The sequence below is a fragment of the Ictalurus furcatus genome, chromosome 20, assembly GCF_023375685.1.
Source record: "Ictalurus furcatus strain D&B chromosome 20, Billie_1.0, whole genome shotgun sequence".
NCBI lineage: Eukaryota > Metazoa > Chordata > Actinopteri > Siluriformes > Ictaluridae > Ictalurus > Ictalurus furcatus.
Window position 1 is genome coordinate 15727488 of NC_071274.1, and position 24515 is coordinate 15752002.

The 24515-nt window shown below is 38.4% G+C and overlaps 1 protein-coding gene and 1 pseudogene across 3 annotated transcripts; one reads left to right on the plus strand and one right to left on the minus strand.

The window, feature by feature from the left end:
* Positions 1 to 1146: 1146 nt before the first annotated feature.
* On the minus strand, positions 1147 to 13760 carry LOC128624211 (piwi-like protein 1). 3 transcript variants are annotated; one of them, XM_053651675.1, is made up of 20 exons: positions 13663 to 13760; positions 12978 to 13089; positions 12459 to 12573; positions 10491 to 10619; positions 9914 to 10128; positions 9196 to 9317; positions 9033 to 9113; positions 8639 to 8836; positions 8181 to 8289; positions 7939 to 8065; positions 7744 to 7861; positions 6416 to 6811; positions 5959 to 6031; positions 4460 to 4660; positions 4161 to 4264; positions 3370 to 3440; positions 3009 to 3162; positions 2800 to 2925; positions 2549 to 2696; positions 1147 to 2035 (listed from the first exon to the last, which is right to left on the minus strand). In XM_053651675.1, exons 2-20 carry the CDS (start codon positions 13044 to 13046, stop codon positions 1919 to 1921), a joined length of 2673 nt encoding a protein of 890 aa, XP_053507650.1. In that variant the 5' UTR covers positions 13047 to 13089; positions 13663 to 13760; the 3' UTR covers positions 1147 to 1918. The 3 variants fall into 3 exon arrangements, with proteins under 3 accessions (XP_053507650.1, XP_053507649.1, XP_053507651.1); XM_053651674.1 differs by having other exon boundaries at positions 13673 to 13734; XM_053651676.1 differs by having other exon boundaries at positions 6416 to 6603; positions 6697 to 6811; positions 12978 to 13681.
* Positions 13761 to 15528: 1768 nt separating this feature from the next.
* LOC128623817 (cathepsin Z-like) lies at positions 15529 to 24390 on the plus strand (annotated as a pseudogene).
* The last annotated feature ends 125 nt before the right edge of the window (positions 24391 to 24515 follow it).

Consider the following 24515-nt stretch of genomic DNA (forward strand, 5'->3'; position numbering starts at 1 on the left):
AAAGAATGTGCAGGACCTGGAAGATTTTTCTGAAGAACAGTGGGCAGTTTAACTGCTCAGGACGAACAAAGGACTCATGAACAAGTATCACAAAACATAAAAACAGTCCTGAATCATCCAGGTGACGATACACAGTATTAAGAATCAAGTGCGTGTAAACTTTTGAACTGGTTCATTTGTGTAAATTCAGTTATTATTGTGCTGGGGGGAAAAAAAAAAAAAAAACACCAATAGAAACATTCATATAATTCGTAATGGTTTGAATGGAAACTGTAATGTGCCCTGTGGGTCTCTACTGGTCATTTGTTGCCTTCTATTGGTGGAATGTTATGTCTAATGGATACCATTAAGGATGAATAATGGAAATGGTTTTTTATGGCTGTTCGCGTTTACAGTGGGGTCCTGGTAGTCCCGGGTCACATAAATTACTGGTCAGAGACTTTGTAATAAAATGTACTATATACAATAATTGTACGCTTTTAAATGCAGGAATATAGTTTGTAGTCTGTGAGAAGTACTATTATGTTGTTTTTAAATTTCTGAGTCAAATCTACTAATATACTATGCATCAAGTCTACGTATGCCTTGCTTTAAAAAAAAAAAAAAGAAGTCAGTTGTTTAGTTGTTCATTTGATAATGTCTACTTTTTACAGTTTACATTTAAATATATCTTACATATTTTAGAAATATTAAATAAATGTATTAACAAATATTGGCTAATTTTATTTAACAGTAAAACTACATTTGTACTGTTTTTATTTATGTAATTAATTAATTAATTACTATTATATATAAGTTTTAGACTGGGTACATGCACGTAACGGCGTTCGATATTCGCAGATATGCGGAAATTAAGGGATTGTCTCTAAAGTTACATACCACATTGTCCTACACCTTTATAAGGTCACGTTAACAACCCTGGCTACTGGTTTTACACTAAATCATGATTAGCCTACCAACTAACAAACTCTGTTACAACTATGTTATCTCCCTGGAGAACTTAGCTAATTATTTCATTTACACAATATCATAGTGAGTATAAAGGTAATTAGCTCGCTGAACTCAGTTAAAGGTTTTAATAATTCAACAGTATACTATTTATATTGATTTGGGTGATGGACAGGAGGTTTTAGAGTTTAATCAGGTCACCTGATGCTATAAACTTAGTGTTGGGCAATAAAAATAGTGTTCGAGATCAAAATCTTGCTTAGGTTTTCAGAAAAAAAAAAACTTGCATTCCCCATTTAATTCACATGGGATTAAAAATGTAAAGTTTTAGAATGCATCTTGGCATGTTGATTCCCTTTAATGTGTTTGTTGTGCATCATCAAATAAAAGTGGTTTGCCCACCTATTGTCTGAATGTCTCCACTCAATGCACTTTTATGGTCCATGAGGTACTACTACTTATTCTTCATTCAGTCTAAATGTAAAAAAGATACAAAAAACAAATGGTATTGTATACTTCATAAATGTTCGGGGTTTTAGACTGCTCAGAAACCAGTCCTGTTTATGCACAAATCTGACTTGGACTAGTTAGAGCAATGTTAAAAAGAATCCTTGATAACTAATCTGGCAATGTGAAAAATTGGTAGGTAAGGAAATGCTGTACACACTCTACAAGCAATATTTAACCATATTTGTAACCATCCTTAACCATAAATATCTTGCCATATTTATTGAACTTAAACAGTTAACCCAAGAACAAAATTAGCAGGTGAAATAAAACCTAACGCATGACAAATTACATTGCATTTTACAAAAAAAAAAAAGCTATTTCTCAATTTTTATGAAAAAAAAAAAAAAAAAAAAAGTCATGCTTGATTGGATGCAAGTGTCCCAAAACTAGAAACACTAATCAACACATTAACAATCAACACAAGTTGCTGAGTAACTGCCAGACGGTGACGTGTGTCCTTTCACAGATAATAGAGCAACTCATCCAGGTTGATGTTGGGCTCTCTGTGGATGCTCTGACCGATCAGGAAAGCCAGTTTGTGGGCGTACTGACAGGGCGCAGGAACTGGCACAATCCCCTTCATGAGGGTCAGGGGTTGGGAAGAGAGAGAAAGAGAAACAAGTAGTTCTGTAAACTATATTATCGAAAATACGGGAGTTAACCGTTTCAAAATACATGACGTTTACCCACATAGAAAGCTCACTACGTGCACGTGTAAAGATGACAAACCAGGCAAAACCATGACAACTAGCAGAAAACTTGTGCCAGAAATACCTTCAAAGCAAGTAGTTACAGCTGATCTTTAACCCTGCAATTACACGGTTTTAAATTAATCAGAGAGCTGCTTTTTAAGCTATTTAGATAAAGTTACTAATCGTCACACTGTACGAAACAGTCCTGATAAAATCTTGGCCAAATTCTCTAACGAATTAATGCGTGTTCTCTGTTTTTAATCACACAATGCAGATTCTCTAATGACAAACGTGTGATTAAAGAAAATGACCACATCCTCAATCCTTACATCAGCATGATCCGGGGTTGTGTAGAAAGCGGGCTTGTACGAACACAAAAGTGTGTGTGTAGCTTTTACCTGCCAGTTGTAATACATGTGGCAGAGTTTGTAGGTGAGTCTCTGCATGTGGTCTGGTTTGAGGCCACTGCTGTCGTACACCACGTTGTAGTGAGTGGGAGCCACGCTGCCAAAGCGCACTGTGTGACTCACGATGAAGAAGTCGTACCTGACAAATCAAGCAGTCAGCGTTTAACAAACACCAAACGCTACCTGAAGCTGCGATCAGAAAGACCGCCAGAGAAAGATCGATTAACTATGCCTGAACACACCACTCGGGTCGCGTGACTTCGGCGTCTATGACCGTTCCGGGAGGAGGGTTGCTCAGTCTGGCGTCGAGGAGAGCGAAGAATCTGGAAGAGATGCGTTTCTTCACCACCAACACGGTCAGTTTGGGCCTGTACACAGAAACACTGACAGCTGAGAGAACACCCAAAGAGTGTGCGTCAAGTCTGTGTTACCGAGATGTGTCGAGTCTCACGTGTAATCTGCGCCCATGGCCTTGATGGACTGCATGATCTGAGGCACTTCGTAGTCAACTACACTCAGCAGCATGCCGTCGCCCACGCCGTCTCGGTACACGATGATGCGTGATGGCAAACATTTGTTGAATCTGAAGTAGGCCTTCAGAGCAGCTGAGGAAAAGAAATCAAAACAAAAAGGGATGTCAATGCACTTCTTAACTGAAACAACAATTCTAAAATTGCTCACTTTTTCTACCACGTTCTGTCAGACTACAGTGTCAGTATTTAATCCTGAGTGTAAAGTTGGAATTCAAAAGAGACTGCAGTGTAACGAGCTCATTTATGAGCATGATGTTCCTCGCAGAGTTTATTACGTACCCTGCAGAGCCACTTTGAGTCCATCGATGATCTCTTGACCACGGCTCTGCAGAACACACTTTGAAAACCACCTGAGAGAAGGACGGTACTTTGTCATCGTTACAGAGCAGTGGCACATAGCATTAGAAAGCATGGCCCACACCCTTTATGAGTACGATGAAGGTGGCTGTAGCAGCAAGGAAAACAAAATTTCAGAGGATTCAAGACAAGACCAAAAAAAAAGAAAAAGGGGGAGGGGGGGGTGACTCTGGCCTTCAACTTGAAGTAAATAGAAATACAGAGAACAGTGTGTGAGATTAACAGTGAACCAGCTCAGGCCTGAATAAAGAAACCTGAAATGCAGGAAGTAGTGTTAAAAGTCTCTGAAATTTCCCACCACTGAGCTGAAAAACTCTGGTTCGATTCATAACCTTTATTGATCATTTGTAGTGGTAACAATATGCAGATAATACAAGGGATTAAAAATTATAAATAAATAAATAAACCATGAGCATGCTGCTATATGTAGAAAGATTATCAATGAACGGCAGGATGGTGTAATGTGACGCAACACGTCTTCCTGATGCTTTTTATTCCTTATACCACAGCAATTTGGCAACAATTAAACAGGTTATTCATTAAAAGAATGATATTGTCCTTTTCCTCTGTCCTAAAGCTACAATGAAACACAAAGGGTAATGCCCTCTCTTCTGAAGACTGGTGGAAAAGTTCAAATCTAAAAGTCTAGTTAATTAAATACGACCCTTCTTAAAGGTTGTTTACAGTGTCCACACAAGTCATGCTTTAAGTACCTGGACATGCTCTGGTTGAGGCTGGCCACCAGGGCACCGATGGATCTCTTTCCTGCAGCAGTGTCGTGGTAGCAGTCAATACCAACAATCATCAGGTGCTTCAACTGAAAGAGCACGAGAAGTCACTAAAACAATGTTTAATAGAATAATATCAAGGTTGGGAGGTGCCACTGTTGATCAGTTACAAGATCAGATATGCTTTTAAGTGATGATTTTGGCTCTAGTTGAAATCACAATGCCGGCTATATTTCAGTTACTTGAAAAACGCCCAGTGCTTGAAGAACACAACAGAACCGTACCGGGATCTCGACGCTCCACAGCTCTCCTCCCATCTTGCAGTTTATCTGCAAGGCGATCTTTGTGGCTATGGTCATGAGGGTCTGAGGTCTGCTGAGGGTGCGAGCCACCACACACTGGCTTGGAGTGGGACAGTCCACACACAGGTACTTCTTCACGCAATCGTATTTATCCTTACGGTTGGTTGACAGGATCACAACCACCTTACACACATGATTTAAAGTGAATGTGTGAGAACAAGAAGTAATGGTAATCTGTAGACTAAGGCTGTTAATCATAATATTTCTATGCCATATGCTTAGACCCATAAAGCATATACTGTGACAGAAATCACACAGCAGCAGTTGCACTACACTACTAGTCACATCACAAAAGCTGAAACGACTTTAACAAAGAAAAACAAACAGCAATATCCTTAAACATTCAAGTTTTTTTTTTTTTTTTTAAACAAACAGCAGGTTCATTTGGCTTATTTACTAGAAATGTCATGATACTAGCTTTTATTTTCCTTAATCAAAACCTTGAGTAACAGCCGATACCCATCAGATAGTGTTTATTAATATCTACAACACTCATTATTTTAACTGAAGCACTCAGTTTACCATTAAACTTTCATACAAATAAACCTGTACATAAAGTATGAATATAATAAATTCAATCCTAGCGAAACAACAGTAAAATCTCTTTTACATGCATCAGTTATATGATTTGATACAAGTTTTCTCTGATAGCTGATCCACCTTTTTTTAAGCTTCTATCAGGTCCTGGATCAGTGCCATATATTATCTACCCATAGTAATGTGGGGTTTTTTCTTCCCCCTCCCTTTTTTCAAATCAAAGTCCTTTCAATCATATATTTCATATCACATTCAAGCAGTTATCTAATCAGCCAATCATATGCCAGCAGCACAATGTATAAAATCATGCAGGTACAGGTCAAGAGCTTCAGTTAATGTGTATATCAAACAACCATGACATTGGTACCAAATGGGCTGGTTTGAGTATTTCAGAAATAAGCCGTTTCCATCCACAACTGTTGCTCACTCAATGTTTTTTGCACCATTCTTAGCAAACTCTACAAACTGTTCTGTGTGAAAAGCCCAGGAGATCAGCAATTTCTGAAATACTCAAACCAGCCCATTTGATACAAACAACCATGCCACAGTAAAAGTCACAGATCACAATTTCCACCCATTGTGATGCTTGACTTCACTCAAGTTCTTTTTATGCATCATGCTGCTGCCCCATGATTGAATAACTATGAGTATGAGGGTGTTTCTAATAAAATGGACAGCAAGTGTATTATTCATTCATTCAAATAATGAATATAATGTTAGTCGCATTACTAGTTACATGTATGGTTTTTCTAAGCAATACGATACATTTTCTATACCTTAACCCCTAAAAAGTATGGATGCTAATCTGAACATTTTCAGCATAGTAATATGAATCATAAACAAACTACATTTTCACACTTGATTCTACCCAGTGTGAGACCCACCATCTGAACTTGTTGCCCCACGTTCTGCTGCAGAGCTCTCAGCAGAGCCTCCTGCCGATCATCGTACTCGATCCTGCATAGAGGAAAAAAAAATTAAGTGGGGGAAATAAACAGTGTGAACGTTGCAATTAAGATATGATCCTTGCACAACATCGCTCTGCCTTCCGCTATGAATGAAAAGAAAGCTGTCGAGTAGCTCTTCATTCTTTATTTGCCAAGACCATTGAAACATTTGTGCCTAACTGATCAACTGCAGCTGAATACGGACAATATTGGAGCAAAGTTCTGCACTACCTAATTGACAAGGAATGCTTTAATAATTTGAAATTAACAGTGCTACACACTAGCATCCCTTTCATGAAGCTCATGAGGAGTGAAATTTAAAAAGGAGCCCAGGACGCAGTAATGGCACAGGCTACAATTTCTTTCTAAACACTGGTCAAGTGTGTTGGCTCACATTCCCGGCCTCTGAAGGCGGATGCCCATGGGCCCCGACACTTTGTTGAGGGTCTGCAGCAGTGAGTGAGCGACGTCAGCGTTACGGCGCGTATAGAACAGCAGCCAGTTCTCCAGAGGCATGCTGGTCATCAGAGGAAGACCTCGCATCTCTTTAGACCAATCCGCGACCCACGGGTTGTACTCGTACTGTACACACACACACCAAAATAAACTCGACTCAGCAAGAGTGCGACACGTATCACGTACAGTTCTCTCCATGTGTTCTGTGGTCCCTCTTACTGCTCTGGCTCCCTGTTGGATCCTCTCAGCAGGAAGAACTCTTCCAGTCAGGTTCAGCAGCTTGCTCTCAAAGCTTAGACCCCATGTGCTGAGCGTAGTCTGAGCACTGGCATTCCTGGAAGAGATTCACTGAAAAATTCAGCAGTGTAAATTGGTACAACGTCGTGGCGCAACTGCAAACCATCGGACCTCATTTGGGTGGCTGTCAGCCAGGGCGAGGACATTTTTTTTTGAAAGTTGAGGACACTGTATGGGCCACATGCACATTATCGTGCAGGCTTGTGTGCTTTGTATTAGCTTACAAATGCATGTGTTTTATTTCTCAAACAAGTTGAACGTATACTACGGGTCAAAAGTTTAGACACTTTTTCTCTCTCTACATTTGAGAATAAAAAGACATCAAAACCCTGTAATAACTCAAATGGAACTATGGGAATTATGTTGTATGAACAATCCAAAATGATTTAATATTTTAGCATCTTCAAAATAGACACCTTTTTGCCTATAATTTCCAGAAATGAATTCTTGGCATTTTCTCAACCGATTTCTTGAGAAATCTCCCAGAGAAGCTTTTTAAGCTGTATTAAAGGAGTTACCACCTACGCCGGACAATTATCAGCTGCTTTTCGGAAAATTTCGCTACGGGTCATCCGTTTAAAACACTATTTTTTTGTAAACATTACTTTTCTAATGAAAGAAATGCATATGTTAATTTCAAACATTTAATCATACACCTTCAGATCAAAAGGCTTTTAAGATTATGAGAAACATTTCAGTCGAGTGTCTCCAAACTTTTGACCGGCAGTGTATATCTACCATTAAACGTAATTATATAATCAGAACACATATGCATATATGCACACTACAAATGTTTATTTTGTAAAAATTTCTCTGGCTTGCACGTTAAGGATGAATTTCTAAATGTAAAAAATTTATGTCCGGAATTTATAAGTTTCTGTAAAGCTGCTTTGTGACGACGCCCGCTGTTAAACACGCTACACAGAAAAACAGAATTGAATTAATAATGCAGTCACTTTTATCCAGTACTTGTTCATGCTGTTGATGAATCTGTTGAGGCGGTTCTCCCGCTGTTCTGGGGTCAGTCTGGTGTGAGTGGAAAGGTCCCTCATGATGTTAAAGTCATTGCGCATCTTATCAGTCAGACCTGAGCAAGTTACAACAATTAGCGCTCTAAGAAGCAGAATGATTAAGCGCCGTGTTTCTCCCGCCCCTCAGACTGACCTGTGAGGTAGCAGAACTCCGGGATGAGTAAGACAGGTCCTGGTGGAGGAGCCCCTGCAGGACCCAACCTCCTAACGTGACTGACCAGCAGAACCTGGTTCCTATCAGTGATCTGCAGATCGTATCTCTAAAAAAATATATATTATATCCCACAAAGAAATTAAGACAGGAACAAAGTCAACAGTGAAATGAGGCTCAGCTATACATTTGGGAACCTCGAGCATCTTTTAGAACTCGCCTACCGAACTGAAGTACTCGTTGAAACTTATATCAGTGTCTCCTCTCGTAAAGGTGTTGTTGGGCGTTTGGTCCCAAGCAATGTCATCGATCCTGTACGTCTTGTTGTTGTACCTTGCAAATATTTAGTAAAGCATAGAAATAAAATCAGCATATCAAACATTTAACCATTCCAGTGATCAAATATATAGGCAAGCACATGTAGGTTTGCTAACGGCGTTCAAGCAAAACAGCACATTATTTAACACTAAAATACAGTGGAAAAATAATAAAAGCTTGGTGCAATTATGAATATCATCATCCATTTCGATTGTGTTAGCTAACCACAGAAATGAGCACCGATTACAGAACATATTCCTTCTACTTCTACATAACTCCTTCTAGTAGATCTACCTCGTTTCAATTTTTTTCTCTCTTTTAAATAAATAGTGTTGACTGCGTGTGCGTTGGTGTGGGCTATTACTTAGTGAGAACAATGACTCCGACCAGCTCCTTGGTGCAGATGTCCACAAAGCGCTGGTCTCCACACTGATGTCTCAGATTGCCCATGAAGTCAAGAACAGTCTCGCTGCGCAAAACCTTATGGCTCACATCAAGACACAGCATGATGCTGGACTCATACTGCAGGATGCTGGTCACAAAGCCAGGCCAGATGGTCAACCTGCAATGAAAAAAACAATAGAGGTCAAATGCTTCATAAGCCCACATACACTCGTTTAAAAAAATATATACATTATCAGTTTTGCCCCAGTGTTATTCTGCAACAACTACTTATTCCTGTGTAACGATACCGATTGTACACTCATGTTAAACCTGCAGGAGTGGAACTCCTGTACACACACACAAAGAGCAAGTACCTGTGCTGAGGGATGTTCAGGGGGTCCTCGGGGTTGTAATAATGACGGCCGATCTGCTGCATGTTTAGAATCTTCAGAATCCTGAAAACAACTAAAGTTGAACAACCGGGACGAAGGAAATAATCAGCTAAATTTACTGCTTAACAGAATTATCTCCTCATACCTCTTGAAGATAATGTTGTAGAACTGCAGGCACACGGGCGAGGATGGAGGCAGTTCGTTGGTCAGCGTGACAGTGATCTGGACTTTCTCTCCCTTCTTGCTCTCAGACCACAGCACCGTCTCCTAGAGAAACACTACTACCATTAGCTCTCTAAACAAGTAGAGAGCTCTGAAAGTAACACCACAGCATTTTCTCTAACCGCTTGACATGTGTATTTGTGATTTCCGTGGACAGTAATGAACATGTTTCCCTGTACCAAAAACAGCACAAATCCCTTTCACCTAAAATTTGTCTATAATGTTAAGTCTTAATGAAAATGTCTTTCCAAGTCTGTCCTTATGTATGCATGTTCTGTGGCACCCATTAGGCAGAAATGTTTTTTTTTTAGCGTTAGACCTCTAACTTGGTTTCTGAAGCTTGTGGCTAGAAAAGTGTACAAAAGTCATCAAAACACTGCATGAGCCACTGGCGAAGCTTCCAAGGCTGAGACTAAGCACATTCTACCTACTACTACTAAAAAGTAGTCCCCATCTGTGACGGGCTTTTTCACATCAGTTAAGAGAATCTAACTACCTTTAGCTCATGAGTTTGGAGTAAACAGCCTTTTCTATTATTTTCCAGTACATGAAAACATTGAAATTGTTGATGGAAAAAAAATAGACAAAATCTACATTAATAAAATATGGGAGTATTCATTTGTTTGCATGTAACCATTTACAGTGTTAGAAAGCCGATGAGGCAGGAAGAGAATGCTTCCATCGAAGGTCTTCGCTTTGCCCAGGAGTTCCTCGTGATTATAGAGCAGCGCAAAGCGCAAGCGCCGAGACTCCATATGAGGTTTAAAGTCCACATGGTACTGATACAGAACCCACTGGGGCCGAGACAGCAGGCGCACATAGTTGGCCCTGAGCTCAATGGGTGATCCAGACAATCCTAAAAAAATAAAGTAAATGAAAATAGATAGATAGATAGATAAATAAATAAATAAATAAATAAAAATAAAAATAATAATGTTAAGCCCACCACAAATCATAGAGCAACAGAAAAGTGTTACAGCAGCAAAGTTTGCATTTGCAAATACATCACTCAAATACACTTGTTTCAATTTAACGCTGTACAAATGACAGTGTCTGAAGTAACTAGGGCACTCATATTCGCTTATAAACTCTTGCTTTTTACGAACATTTAAGAACAAAATAGCATTTGAATAAACACACTTATTTTAAAAAACTATGTCTACATAATTATCCAGCGCAATTAAAAGATTAAAATACAAAATGATAATCAGCACTGACCCGTCTTGGACTCCTTGACATGTTCCATCAGTTGCCGAGTGTTGACTCCAGAATCATGGAAGTCCCGCCTGCGTCCTCCTCTCTCACCGAGTTTCACTTGCTGGAAACCTGCAGAAATCTGGAGAACGGCTGGAGAAACAATAAGACAAATAAGACATCTGTATGCCTTACTACGGTCATGAATAGCTTTTATTAAATCAGCAACATGGCCTTAGATTTCAGAAGACTATATCACAAGCTGCATAATGTTGCAAAACAAGGGTGATCATCCTAATTTGAAATTAGAGCCACAACAACTAATCGATAATAATCAATTCACAAAATCGCTGTCAACGAAGCTCACTATCGTTTAGTCAGTCTGCGCAGGTCATGTTTGCTCGTTGTGTTACTCCGGTTTCGAAAACACGCATTGGAGAGCGCAGACCAAAGTTGTGTTGGGGAAACTGGTGCGAGTTGCTTAATAAATTCAGCTTACTTAAAGTTTGTCATTATATATTTGCATGCTTGCAGTGTAAATTCTGACATTTATTATAACTAATCTGTTTATAACGAGGCCACGCAGCCCCTCACTCGCAATGTAGTGCAACAAGATCTGTAATGTTAAATTAAAACAGTAAACATAAGTAAAACTATATGTTTAGATTTTATTCACTTAAGAATGTAGTTTAAATATCGGTGCTTTTTGTGCATAAAACAATGGTTTGTCCAATTTCCAGTCAGGTTCCAGCCAGGTGCTCAGGTTCAGGAGGAAATATTACTAACATTTCTCCCTTATTGGCTCACTAAAAGGGTCAAAACTCATATGTGCAGATGTGGCAGTATCTATGGAGCATTTATGTATACGAGGGGGGACCCAAAAATTCCCAGAACTGTTTAAAAAATAATAAAAATAACAATAAAAAAATATATATACACTGTTATAAAACTGAAGGGGTCTACAGGAAAGCATCAAGAAAAGAACGTCTGGAGATGTGGCACACTCAGAACTGGATCTTGCACAACAGTGAACCTGTACACACTGCACTGTCAGTCAAGGGGTTTTTAACCAGCAACAATGCGGTTACTCCGCTTCACACCAACTAGGTTAGATATCGCTCTAAGAGACTTGGATTTGATGCCTAAATGAAATATAAGACACACAGGAGGCTCTAGACATTAGGGCTGGGTATTGCAACCAATTTGGAGATTCGATTCTTTATATGGTTTCGTTTCCATATCGATTAGTTATCGATATTTCATTTAAAATGTTAGTTTTGCAGACATGGAATCCAAGTTTTAATATAAATGCTGGTAACGGAAACCCTCTTACTTAACTATATTACTGAAATTCACATTTACTTTAACAATAAGGCCCCACACAATTATGTTTAATTACATTTAGTAACAAACTTTGTAACAAGAAATCAATGTGCATACAATGCACACAAGGTAAGCACAAACTGCACACTACTGTAAAAAAAAAAAATTAATTGTAAATGTGTAACAGTGAAATTCATTAACAACCAGAAATAAAACCGTTTTCAAAATTCAAAACATGAAATGGCGACATCTTCAGGACGAGAGACGAACTACAGATAATATTCACATCCTCTCAAGTAAAGCAGGTGCATTAAGAATCGATTCTGTGATTCCTGAATCTATCTCGTTTTGTTCAACTGAAGATCGATTAAAATCGGAGAATCAATTTTTACCCAGCCCTACTAGACATGATGACAAAAGATGATTACAGGAAATATTTCCAGGAATGAGAGAAACCCTGAGACAAGTGTATTGCATCTTGAGGAGAGTACTTTGAAGAGGATAAAAGGAGAAATGCTCCAAGTTTTATATCACTAGATTTTATTTTATTTTACAATTCCAGGATTTTTTGCCCCCCCCAATTATCTTAACAGGAAAGAATCTTGATAGTTGTGGACAGCTAAATGTCTGTGGACATATTGTCAGGATACAGTGGTAATTTAAAGCTACCTTCCGCTGTCACAGCCCCTGGGGCTGATTTCTGTCTTCCCCTCCCTATTATGGGCTCTCCCTCAGAGGGCGGCAGCCGCACAGGTCGAGCTGCCTCCAGAGGCGGAGGTGGTTGCTGAAAATGAAAACGTTGTGTCAGAAGGATTGTATGAAAAAAGGGAAATCACGCAGTGCATGAAAATGTTTTGTTGCTTGAAATGTAATAGGAGGTTAGCTTTGTTTAACAATGTATACATCTTTTAAAGCACACTTTGCGAACCTCGGGTGAAGGTCATTCGCTGAGGAGACAGCCAGGCTTGGTACTTATGTACAAGCTTGAAGTAGATCTAGTCATTGTTAAATAGAGAATTGATCTGTTTAATTTAGAATATTTTCCTTTTATTGTAACAACTTTCATTCTTGTATAAAACAAACTCTTGAAAGAGGCGATTCGCGAAAATACAAACTACTGTTCGCAGAGCGGTTTAATGTAGTTAGAAAAACAGACAAGTTTTAATGAAGGAAAATGTGCATCCTTACCGCGCCTGGAGCTCCAATCTCTTGGCCGCGCGCTCTGCCACGGGATCTGGATCGCGCACGTCCGGACATGTCTACTTAATTCAACCCTTGTTTAAATCCACCAAAACTATAACTGAATACAAAAAATACATCTATAAATATATACACCTATATATGGGTAGGTTAAACATCTAAACACGAACCACAGACCAAGCACGTGCTCCACACCTGATTGCCTAGCACTTTTTCTTGTTAATAAAAACATTGTTTTTAAATAAATAAGTGTCGATTATATAGTATTTTTTTGCATAAAGAAAAGTTAAGCTCGTCTTGGGAATACATTAAGAAGTTTGAATAAAAATTGTCCAATTTTGTATGTGTTAAGACCAAAAAAAGCGTTATGCTAATCATGATGGAGGTGAAAAAACGATGAAGCTAGGCGTTTACGACCAAAAGGATTTTTTTAACGTAATTCATAGAATTGCCAGACTCAAAGCCCTTTTAATACTTCTTTTTCTGTACAAAACTTGAAGAAAATTTTTCTTCGCATCTTATAATTTAGATTAAGGCGCATGGGCTAATTATCTGACTAAAACTGGCTGGCATTTGCTCGCTACTTACTACAAACTAGTTAATTAACATTAGTTTAAAAACGAGAAGACATTTCTAAATATAACTATTAAAGTAAACATTATATTTCGCTTACACATCCTCACCTTGAAAGTCCAGTCCTGACAAAGAGCTCAATTAACCTTCGACCAGCTGCCTTGCACTGTCCTCTTCACCAAAAGGTATCAATCCGCACCGCATTTATCACACTTATTTTAAAATGTTCATTATATATATTAATTATAGTTTCTGTTTTTTATTCTTTATTTTGGTCATTGTTCCATATTATATGTACTGATATTTTTTAAAAAGTAAATTTAAAAAAATTAAAAATAAGACAATGTACTATTTTCACTGGAAGAATACTATTCTTAGTTCAATTTGGGTAGTGAGATGAACATCGGCGCTACTTTTTCTCTTTGACCTCAATTAGAAGATGGCGAGGGGCACGAGTTTCAATTCAAAATGGCGTCTGTCCACTAGATGACGCTCAAACACAGACAATTACAGTACAAACCTACAGATCTTGTAGACGTTTAAAAGCTGATAGTTTCAGTTTTTACTTAAAAAGAAAGGGTAAAGATATTAATTAACTGTCTGCATGTTCAAACTTTACTTCCTCTTCGAATGTAGGCCTATTCCACAATCAGTTAAATGGCGGTCGTGTCAGTCTCCATAAAACATTTGCTATTGTGAATATTCTGTGGGAAAAAATGTTCACTATTATCACATTGACTTTAAGGAACCAGTGATCCTGTTGGGAAAAAGGAGGGGAAAAAAACACTACAAAAATCCGACGGGCTGTTATGGGAATTGGCTTAATGGCTTCCAGTACATGGTACTTTTCACAGAATCCTTGAAGTTTGATGATGAGCTCACATTACTGTCTCTTTGGAGTTTCCCATGTTTTCCCCAGCAGTTATTGAGGAACTCTGCTAATACTCTAATACTTTTCTAATACTTTTCCATAATAAATGAATTATTTATATGATGAGTTAACTGCTATGGAACAGAAAACTATTTAGACTTTATTTTAAACCATAATAAATCCCAACCAGAGGGTTACCATTAAATAGCACCAGAACCCAACCTTCCAGCCTTCCTTCGGAAAAGCGTGGTTTACTTACTTTTGAACATAGCTAGAACCTACTATTACATTTCAAGAAACAAAACATTTTTCATGCACTGTGGGAATTCCCACAGTGGGAGAATTTACATTTCCCATTTTGACCTGTGGGAATTCCCTCTTCTTGTTTTTGGACCCCGTCCGAGTGCTGTCTTCCCGTTTTTGGACCCCGTCCGAGTTCCCTCTTCCCATTTTTGGACCCTGTCCAAGTGCCCTCTTCTCGTTTTTGGACCCCGTCCGAGTTCCCTCTTCCCGTTTTTGGACCCCGTCCGAGTGCCCTCTTCCCGTTTTTGGACCCCGTCCGAGTGCCCTCTTCCCGTTTTTGGACCCCGTCTGAGTTAACTTTCGAAACTCAGCCACACATTGCTGTACAACAGTCTCTGAATTGAGACTTCACATTTCTTGTCTGAGCTGTACATTCCATATGTCAACATAGTTCCTGTATTTTCCCCCCTGTTTTCTCTAATTCTTTGTTTTAAATGATGTTCTGCAATAAACAAAAACTTTCTCCTTTCATTAGTATCACATAAAGAGGTTGATCCCAATAATATCCTAAACTCCACCCCATTCTTATTTTTTACTTGATCACATACCCAATCAGATTGTTTCTGTGGTCTCTGTCTCTTTGACATCCACATCTGAATGATGTGCAGGTGAAGTCCAAGGATCTCTTCACTGCTGTAAATTCTTCTCTTGTCTTGTCCCGATTTCCAGTGTCTTCTGTGCTTCTTGTGACCTTGCTTTTCCTAATGCTCTGTGCTGGCGTCTCCTTTCCTTTTTCTTTTGTCTTGGGCTGAGCATGAATGCAGCTGCTTGAGGCCTTGGCTCTATGAAGTCATGCAGAGTAAGTTTCTTGCTGGGCTGAGTGTATTATGTCATACGTTGAGGCCTAGGCCTCTGTACAACAAGTGATGAGTCGTAACATCTCAAATGATTACAAAGTGTTTGTTCTGCTGTAGTGATTATTGAGGACCTTGTGGAGCATGGGTAAGTGGTTAGTTGCCGAATATAGAACGAACAAGACTTTGGACATTTGAGCATGCATTTTTTGCATACAATCTTTCTGACAACTTTTTCCATTTCCAGCAACCACCTCGACCTGTGGGCTGCCACCCTCTGAAGGAGAGCTCGTAGGGAGGGGAAAACAGAAATCAGCCCCAGGGGCTGAATATGATTTACATGTGGTAAGAATAAGACATTTTTAATTTTACTTCTGCTGATTCTATTACTACTAATACCATTACTCGCACCACTACTGGTGATAGAGCTACTATCAATACTACTACAACTACTGATGCTGCCACCTACCACTAGTACATATACTATATCCCCTGCCACAACAACTAACAATACTTATATTCATGTTACTATAACTATATATACTGCATTTATATCATGTAACTATACTGAATTGGTTTCTCCCTTTAGTCTCCTCATCAAGTAGAGAATTGCATGTTCAACTGATTGACCTGGCCAGTCTAAAACTTTCTACTTTTTCCCCCTGATAAAATCCATTGTTCAGTTGGCAGTGTGTTTTTGGATCTTTGTCTTGCTGCATGATAAAGTTCCTAAATTTGAATGAATTTCTCTGTAAATTGGCAGACAAAATGTTCCTGTAAACTTCTGAGTTCCTTCTGTTACTACCATCATGAGTTACATCATGAATAAAGATCAGTGAGCCTGTTCCAGAAGCAGACATGCAAGTCCAAGCCATGACACCACGTTTCACACATGAGCTTGTATGTTTTGGATCATGAGCGGATCCTTTCTTTTGCCACACTTTGGCCTTTCCATCACTTTGGTAGAGGTAAATCTTGGTTCCAGAACTTTTGTGGCTCATTTCTGTATTTCTTTGTGAATTCCAATCTGGCTTGTGAATTATGATACCTTCACCCCTGCCCTGTGGAGGTTGTTGGTTATGTCACTGAATGTTGTTTTGGGGTTTTTCTTCACAGCTATCACAATGTCATCAGCACTTGTTGATTTCCTTGGCCGACCAATCTGGTGTCTGTTGCTGACTACACCAGTGGTTTCTTTCTTTGTCAGGACATTCAAAATTGTTGTATTGGCTATGCCCAATGTTTGTGCAATGCCTCTGATTTTCCCTCTTTCCTCAGCTTCAAAATGGCTTGCCATAGACAGCTCTCTGATCTTCATGTTGGCTTATCTTTTTTAACAATAAATGCACTCTTTACAGCTTAAACCGAAGGCTAAAACCAAGAGTATATGATCAGAGCTATTTATTGTTTCAACAATCAATATAACATGACACACTTGGGTAACAAGAAACACCTGCCAGTCACGGTCCAATATTTTGTCTCACCTACAAATTGTGTGGTCTGATACCAAATGTGCTATGTTCTATGTCGTTTAACACGTCTACATATGTAGTATTAAAAAAAGTAAACTCTCTTTTCATCTTTTGATCTCAAACCCAAATGTCTTAGGTCTACAACAAAAAGTTATAGGAAACATCCTGTCGAGGTAGCTGACTGTAGTAACATCAATGTGACATAAATTCCACCTTAATAAATTGGAATTTTAATTAGAAACTAAAGGGTCAACATCATTAAGAGAGAATAGTCATAACTGAGTGTTGTTTATAGAATTCTTGAATACTGATCATGTGTGTAACACTATGCTGCTCAGAGAACACAGCAGATTCAGGTTAAAAACACACGTGAGATCTTATTTATTAGTGCTCATGCCGTTTGGCCCAGTCAGTGTGCAGCAATGTAAAATTTCAATAAATAAAAGTCTCGGGTTGATTCCTCCACCTCAGCATTTATTAAGAATGAAACATAAATAAGGCTTTACAAGCACTACCAAATCAATCGAGCTGTCATGTAACGGGGTTGGAGACAGATGCAAGTGCAGTTAAAGCTTTTATTGAAGAGAGGCAGGCAGAGGAATCCAAATTGTAGGGCAAAACATGGTCAATAACCAGGCAGAGGGTCGGGTGATTGACAAACAACATTGATTGGCAAAGCCTGGAGACAATCCTTATTTCTCTTGGTAAGGCTGGAGTACCATGAGGCACTGGCACAGTCAAAATAACTGAAATGCTGATGTGAGCACTTTCTTCATATCCATAACTAGATTTTGGTGTTAATAACAATTAAAAGAAGAATAACTTTTTTTTTTTTGTCATGATTCAAAATCCAGTAGCCTATTTCTAGTTTCAGATTTTGTGCTCGAAGGCTGCTGACATGATGTACGTCCTTGGTTCTATCGCCATCTACCGGCGACATGTTGCTACTTCAGTAGCGTTTTAAAGTGAACCGAACAATTCGATTAAGAAACTTCAGCCTCGTTGTAAACAAACAGAATAAACAGCAACTCGAGAAACTTATGGGAGCCTTTTAAATCACTTTACTAAGGTCAGCATATCACCACATTTCAATAATTTAATTAACGTGAATTTAAAACAAAATCCGACTAGACGTGAATTCCATAACAGCTCCAATTAACAGCGTCGGTTCTACTCGGCTTAAATTTCGGCTTATAACCGGCTTCACTCGGTTATAATTTCGGCTTCATTCGGCTTTAACTTCGGCTTCACTCGGCTTTAACTTCGGCTTCACTCGGCTTTAACTTCGGCTTCACTCCGTTCTAATTTCGGCTTCACTCGGCTCTGGCTTCGGCTCGACCTGAACGCGCAATGCATTGTGGATGTTCATGCCCAGTATTTGCATTGAGGGTAGTGCGAACCTGAAAGGCGGCAGCTGTGAGGGTTTAAAACACATCATGGCACCTGTCACCAGTATTTTCGTCTGGCTGCTATTTGTTTTGAATGTTTCTGAACAGACTCTGAAAGTAATCGCTGTCGGGGAAATATCCAATTCTTGCTATAAACCAGTCAAGTTCAACAGACCTACGTTTGTCTATAACTGTAACGTTTACATGTTATATAGCGCCTACCATGTAATTTATTCCTTAAATAAGTAAAAATGATCACAGTAAGAACGTCATACTGCCAACTAAACTGGAATTTCTGAAAAGTGCACAGCTTTGTGAATGTTATAGTGTTATAATGATTTTTATACCGCAGCGACGTTGAATTCGTGACTTGTATAAAGTTGGCTTGACGTTGGACTTTCAGAAATGCTAAATTAAGGGACCGTCTCTGAAGTTACATGCGACATTGTTAAACACGTTTCTAACTTCAATAGCATTTGAAGGGAATGACTTACAGTCATATAACCAAATGTAAAGTGTTCATGTAGGTGTCAGCTATAACGCACATCCCTTTATTTTATTTTTATATTTAACCCTACAATGCATGAACCAAAAAACCTATACGAATGCATAAAGGGGGGTCAGAATGACCCATATTGGAATTAATCGTTTTCTTCACACACACAAAATGTCCTATTAATGAAATAATTAAAAGTACTGACAATACACAGATGTTTTAATATTTCAAAGATGTATGTTTATTTGTTTTCTGCATTTTATGTCTGTCAGCTGGCCAGCAGATAACTGCCTTGTCGACTCAACTGACCTTTTTGACAACTGTATAGGTAACTGCGGAGAGATAGAGAGAATTGATTACTGAGCAATTTGATAAGTTTATTATTATCTTTTTTCAGATTGATTGTCACCACTGCAGGTGGTTCCATGTGGCATGCCTTTCCATGTCAGAGAAGCAGTTCAGGGCTCAAAAAGTTGACTGGAAATGCTGTAAATAATGTTGAACATCTGTGGCTCCCATCCGCAATCTGTCGAAACATGTACATAAATAAATTAAACTGTACACAGTTCCCTATGTACAGTTTTCAAAAAATTGTGCTCAGTTTCCAAAAATGTCAGTCTGTGTAGGTTTTTTTGGTTTGTGCATTGTAGGGTTAAATAACAAAAATCTGAAAGGTGTGCGTTATAGGTGACACCTAGATGAACACTGTACAGTTGGTTTCATGACTGTACGTCTTTCCCTTCAAATGCTATTGAGCTTTAAATAATGGTATATTTTGTGTATGAACCCATTCAGTAATGAAATACATGGCAATATTTACATATGATTTAATAGTTTATTTTAATAAATATAAAAAATCTAAAAGATGTGCATTATAGGAGACACCTAGATGAACACTTTACAGTTGGTTATATGACTGTAAGTCATTTCCTTCAAATGCTATTGAAGGTAGAAACGTGTATAGCAATGTCGTGTGTAACTATAGAGACGGTCCCTTAGTTTAGCATTTCTGCGAATATCGAACTTCTAACATCAAGCCTTCTTTATGCCAGTAAATTCGTGATAATGATTTGTCAGATGTTGCTGTGTCATTTTCTATAACAGCATCTTAGACACTAGTGCTAGCTATAAGGCAAATCACAGGCTCCTTCTCATGTTATCATTTCTATAGTAACAACATACATTGCATATAGTATGGCAGACTCTCAGCGTAACTGTTTAAAAACATTTGGCATCGCTGCTATGATGAAATTTTCTGTGAGGAGACATTTTATTTAGCACAGAAAAGAGAAATGCTGATAAAGCCGGATTCACACTGTACAATTTTGGCCACGATTTGTTCGTCTGAGACTAATTTTGAGAATCCTAAAAGATTCCTATAATCCTAGGCCAAAATCTGTAGTCTTTGATCGCTAGTTTAACGTGTTCCACGACAGCCGATTAACGGCCTTGCGATCAAATTTTTCCTCCGATTAAATTCTGGCAGTGTCATAAGATTTGAGGCACAGTCCTGTAGAGTGGCTTCTCCTACTCCGTACGAGTCTTCTTGCGTGCGTCCGTTTTTCGCGTCTTGACTGTCGTACAGTCCGACATTAATGACAGAGATCCTACAGTGTGACATGGCTTACAGTGGGGATCGTGTTCGTACAGTCTGACAAGAAACAGTTGCAAAGGACTATTAAAAATCTCACAGTGTGCACCCGGCTTAAAGGAGCAACTGTTTATAGCTGTTATAACGTACTGACAACAGAAACTATCTTCTTTTGTGGACATTCTACAACATATCTTTACCTTATCTTTACGCATTACTTTTTCCATGTTTTCTTTAGAACATATGCTAGACCTCATGAGTACTTGAACATCATTGACCTCCCTGCTTCCTGGGATTGGCGTAACATTGATGGGATAAATTATGTGAGTGTGACACGTAATCAGCATATCCCTCAGTACTGTGGCTCCTGCTGGGCCATGGGCTCCACCAGCGCCCTGGCAGGTATACAACCTGGACTATGATATATAATTGATTTACCCACCTCTTCTGTGAACACCTAACCAACCCATAAAAAAATAAAAACCTTACTCTTGCACTTACACCTCTACTCTGCGCAATGATCACCCACTGGACACAAAGTGCATCTTCTAACCTTTTCGTTCCTACCCTATGTAGCGCTTATGTTGATAATTAGCACAGGCTAAATCCCAAATGGAAAGAATAGCTGTGTGCAGAAGCCATTATATCATACATTATGCAGTATGCATGGAGAAGGAATGAAATACATCATATAGCAACTTAACATGCTAGCAATACTAACAGCTCCTATTGACCAGACAGCATTATGGAAAAAAAATTGGTTATTGCTGTCCTGTGCAAAAAGGACAAAAGGGGTCATATTACATATTCTGTATTACATAACTTATACCGCAGCACCGTGGAATTTGATTGGTCAGAAGGTGTAGATTAATTTTCTGTAACAGCAGCTGTGACAGTAGCTTTGGGTGTAATCCAAAAGATATGAGGATGAGCTACATAATCTAAGACAAAAAATCAAACAGTTGTTATTTAACACAGCAAAACATATCCTTAATAATCCTTAATCCTTAATATTATAATGTTTTCTATAAGAAAACGTTTTTTTAACATTTATGAAAGGAGTCTCGGGTGTCATCGCATAACAGTCAGTAAGGTTTCCACCATGGGAAACATGTAACATGAAAAGCTGCATTTTTTGTATTCGGTAGAGGAAAAAATTCTGCAAAACAAAAAAAAACCTCTTCTTGTTTCTCCTCATTAGATCGTATAAACATCAAATGGAAAGGTGCGTGGCCATCAGCTTACCTGTCCGTCCAGAACGTAATTGACTGTGGAGGGGCAGGGTCTTGTTTTGGAGGTGATCACCTGGGGGTGTACGCTTACGCACATGACAAGGGCATTCCAGATGAAACCTGCAACAATTATCAGGCCAGAAATCAAAGTAAGTACAAAGTCCATGTACTGTATATACACCTGTATAATTGTAATACTCACATGTGTTTTATATAAACATAAAGTTTTTAGTGAAAAAGTATCAAATTCATGAATTTATTCCATTTAAATGTAATGTGTACACATCTGTAATAAGTCAGTAATGACAGCAGTTATGACATCAGCCTAATTTCATTAGGGATTTATAGTAGCTCATGTCTTGCAATAACGAGCTGAACAAGAATCATGTTGTCACAGTGTGAGGTTGGCATCATTTTCTCCTTCTCCTTTTCTCCTTCTCCTTTTCTCCTTTGTCTATGTAGAGTGTGATCTGTTTAACCAGTGTGGCACCTGCTCATACTTCGGGTTCTGTTCTGTTGTGAAGAACTACACTTAAAGTAGGAGACTATGGTGAGGTTTCAGGACGAGACCAAATGAAAGCTGAGATCTACAAAAATGGCCCAATAAGGCAAGTTTCCTACTTCAGATACAGTGTCAGTGAACACTCTCGTCAGTGAGTTTGTGCGATCTGAATATGAACCTGTTCCCTCGCCTCCATCCCTCTCTGCATGGCAGCTGTGGAATCATGGCAACTAAAGGTCCTGAGGCATATGAGGGAGGCGTGTTTGCAGAGTTTCACGTTATCTCACTCATGAACCACATCATATCTGTAGCTGGCTGGGGAGTCACTGATGATGGAACAGAGTACTGGATAGTCAGGAACTCCTGGGGCGAGTTTTGGGTGAGCTGCACATTCATCTTTTCTGTACAGTCAGAAACGTAAGACATAGTATATGATCTGGGCCATGAATATTAAAAATATATATAAATAAATAAAAACCCTTATTTTTACATACCCACTGATCCCTTGCTCTGGATCCGCTCTAACCTAGTCCAGCAAAGCATCAAAAGCTTAACACTCAGAAAAGCAAATTGCATGCTTGTAACTCACCCTAGTTTATCTATCACAAGACAGTGCAATGAAAAATCTTAATGTTTTTTTAAGATGAGCTGAATATATTAGTTGTGATAGCAGTAGCAGAAGTGATTTGTACTTTTGTCCACAGGGTGAAGCAGGCTGGGCCCGGATAGTCACTAGCGCGTATAAAAAGGGTAAAGGGCACTGGTACAATCTTGCCATTGAGAAAGCATGTGCATATGGAGACCCCATAGTGACCTAAAGGAAGAGGAACTGTTCAGAGCAGCTCTATCCACATGTCAAGAGTGTAATCCAACTGAGAGCAACACTTACTATAGAACTTATTAAAGTGTTATGAATGGGATTGTGTTAGTAATGAAATTCATTTTTCGATGTAAAATCCATTAACACTTGCTGTCATAGAATTGCAGGGTTTAGAGAGCATTATCACAATACTGTTTATTCTCTATGGTTTATTATTGCCTACTAATGGTAAATTATTTGCTTTTTAAAAAGAAAACCATGTGTTTTGTTTAGTTTTATTTAACGTGTATTTTACACTTGCATATTTTCCTTAAACACTTTTGATTTATAATCTGATGTCTTGGTTGCTGTTTAAAAAAAAATTAAGCAAAAGACAATTAAATAGAGTAACAGAACTACTACAAACGTTGTACAGTGCCTTGTATAAGTATTCACCTCCTTGAACTTTTCTGCATTCTGTAGCATTACAACATGGAAGTGAAGTGGATTTGACTGGGATTATATGTCATGAATCTTCACAAAATAGCCCATAATATTAAAGTGGTGGGGCAAATCAATAGTATTTATTATTTACGACAATGTTTAAAAACATTTTTGTAAATAGTTTTGCACACTATATTGGTTTGCACTCCACTTCACACTGCTATTTTTGGGGGTAGATTAATGACATTAAATGTGTTTGTAGGTTGTAACACTGCAAAACCTTCAAGCGGTAAATCTTAAAATTCTGTATTATTTTAATAATTGCAGTGGATTGGATTTTATGAGTGTGATCACAATATTTATTCATTTTCAATGGGTTATTATTGTTTTCTAATAGTATTGTTGTTTTTCTTTTAATGAAAAATAAAAATGTCACTTTCTTTAACTTTTTTTTTTTTTTTTTTTTTTAACATGTATTTTATACATTTTCTCAAACACAAAGTTATTATTCTGGTGGCTTTGTAGTTTGTATATTTATAAAATCCTAGTCTATAAGCAACACAACTACTACAAAGAACATTAATATTAACACAACATATTCATATTAACAACGTATTTCATTTTAACACAACATATTCAATTCAATTGTATTTGTATAGCGCTTTTAACAATGGACATTGTCTCAAAGCAGCTTTACAGAAACATATAAACACAGGATACAGATTTTAAATGTGTGAATTTATCCCTATTGAGCAAGCCGGTGGCGACGGTGGCAAGGAAAAACTCCCTAAGATGATATGAGGAAGAAACCTTGAGAGGAACCAGACTCAGAAGGGAACCCGTCCTCATCTGGGTAACAACGGATAGTGTGAAAGTAAAAGATAGTTCATTATGGTTTTAACCTTAAGTCTGTTTGTTGAACTAGTCCACTGTTCACCAAAAGAGTCCTGAGTGCAAAACTGCATGTGGTAATTGCAGTCCAAGTGGTACCATCCTAAGCAATATCCAAGCTGTAGCCTCCAGTTGATGAGAGCTCCATCCAGAGGTAGGGCATCAGGACG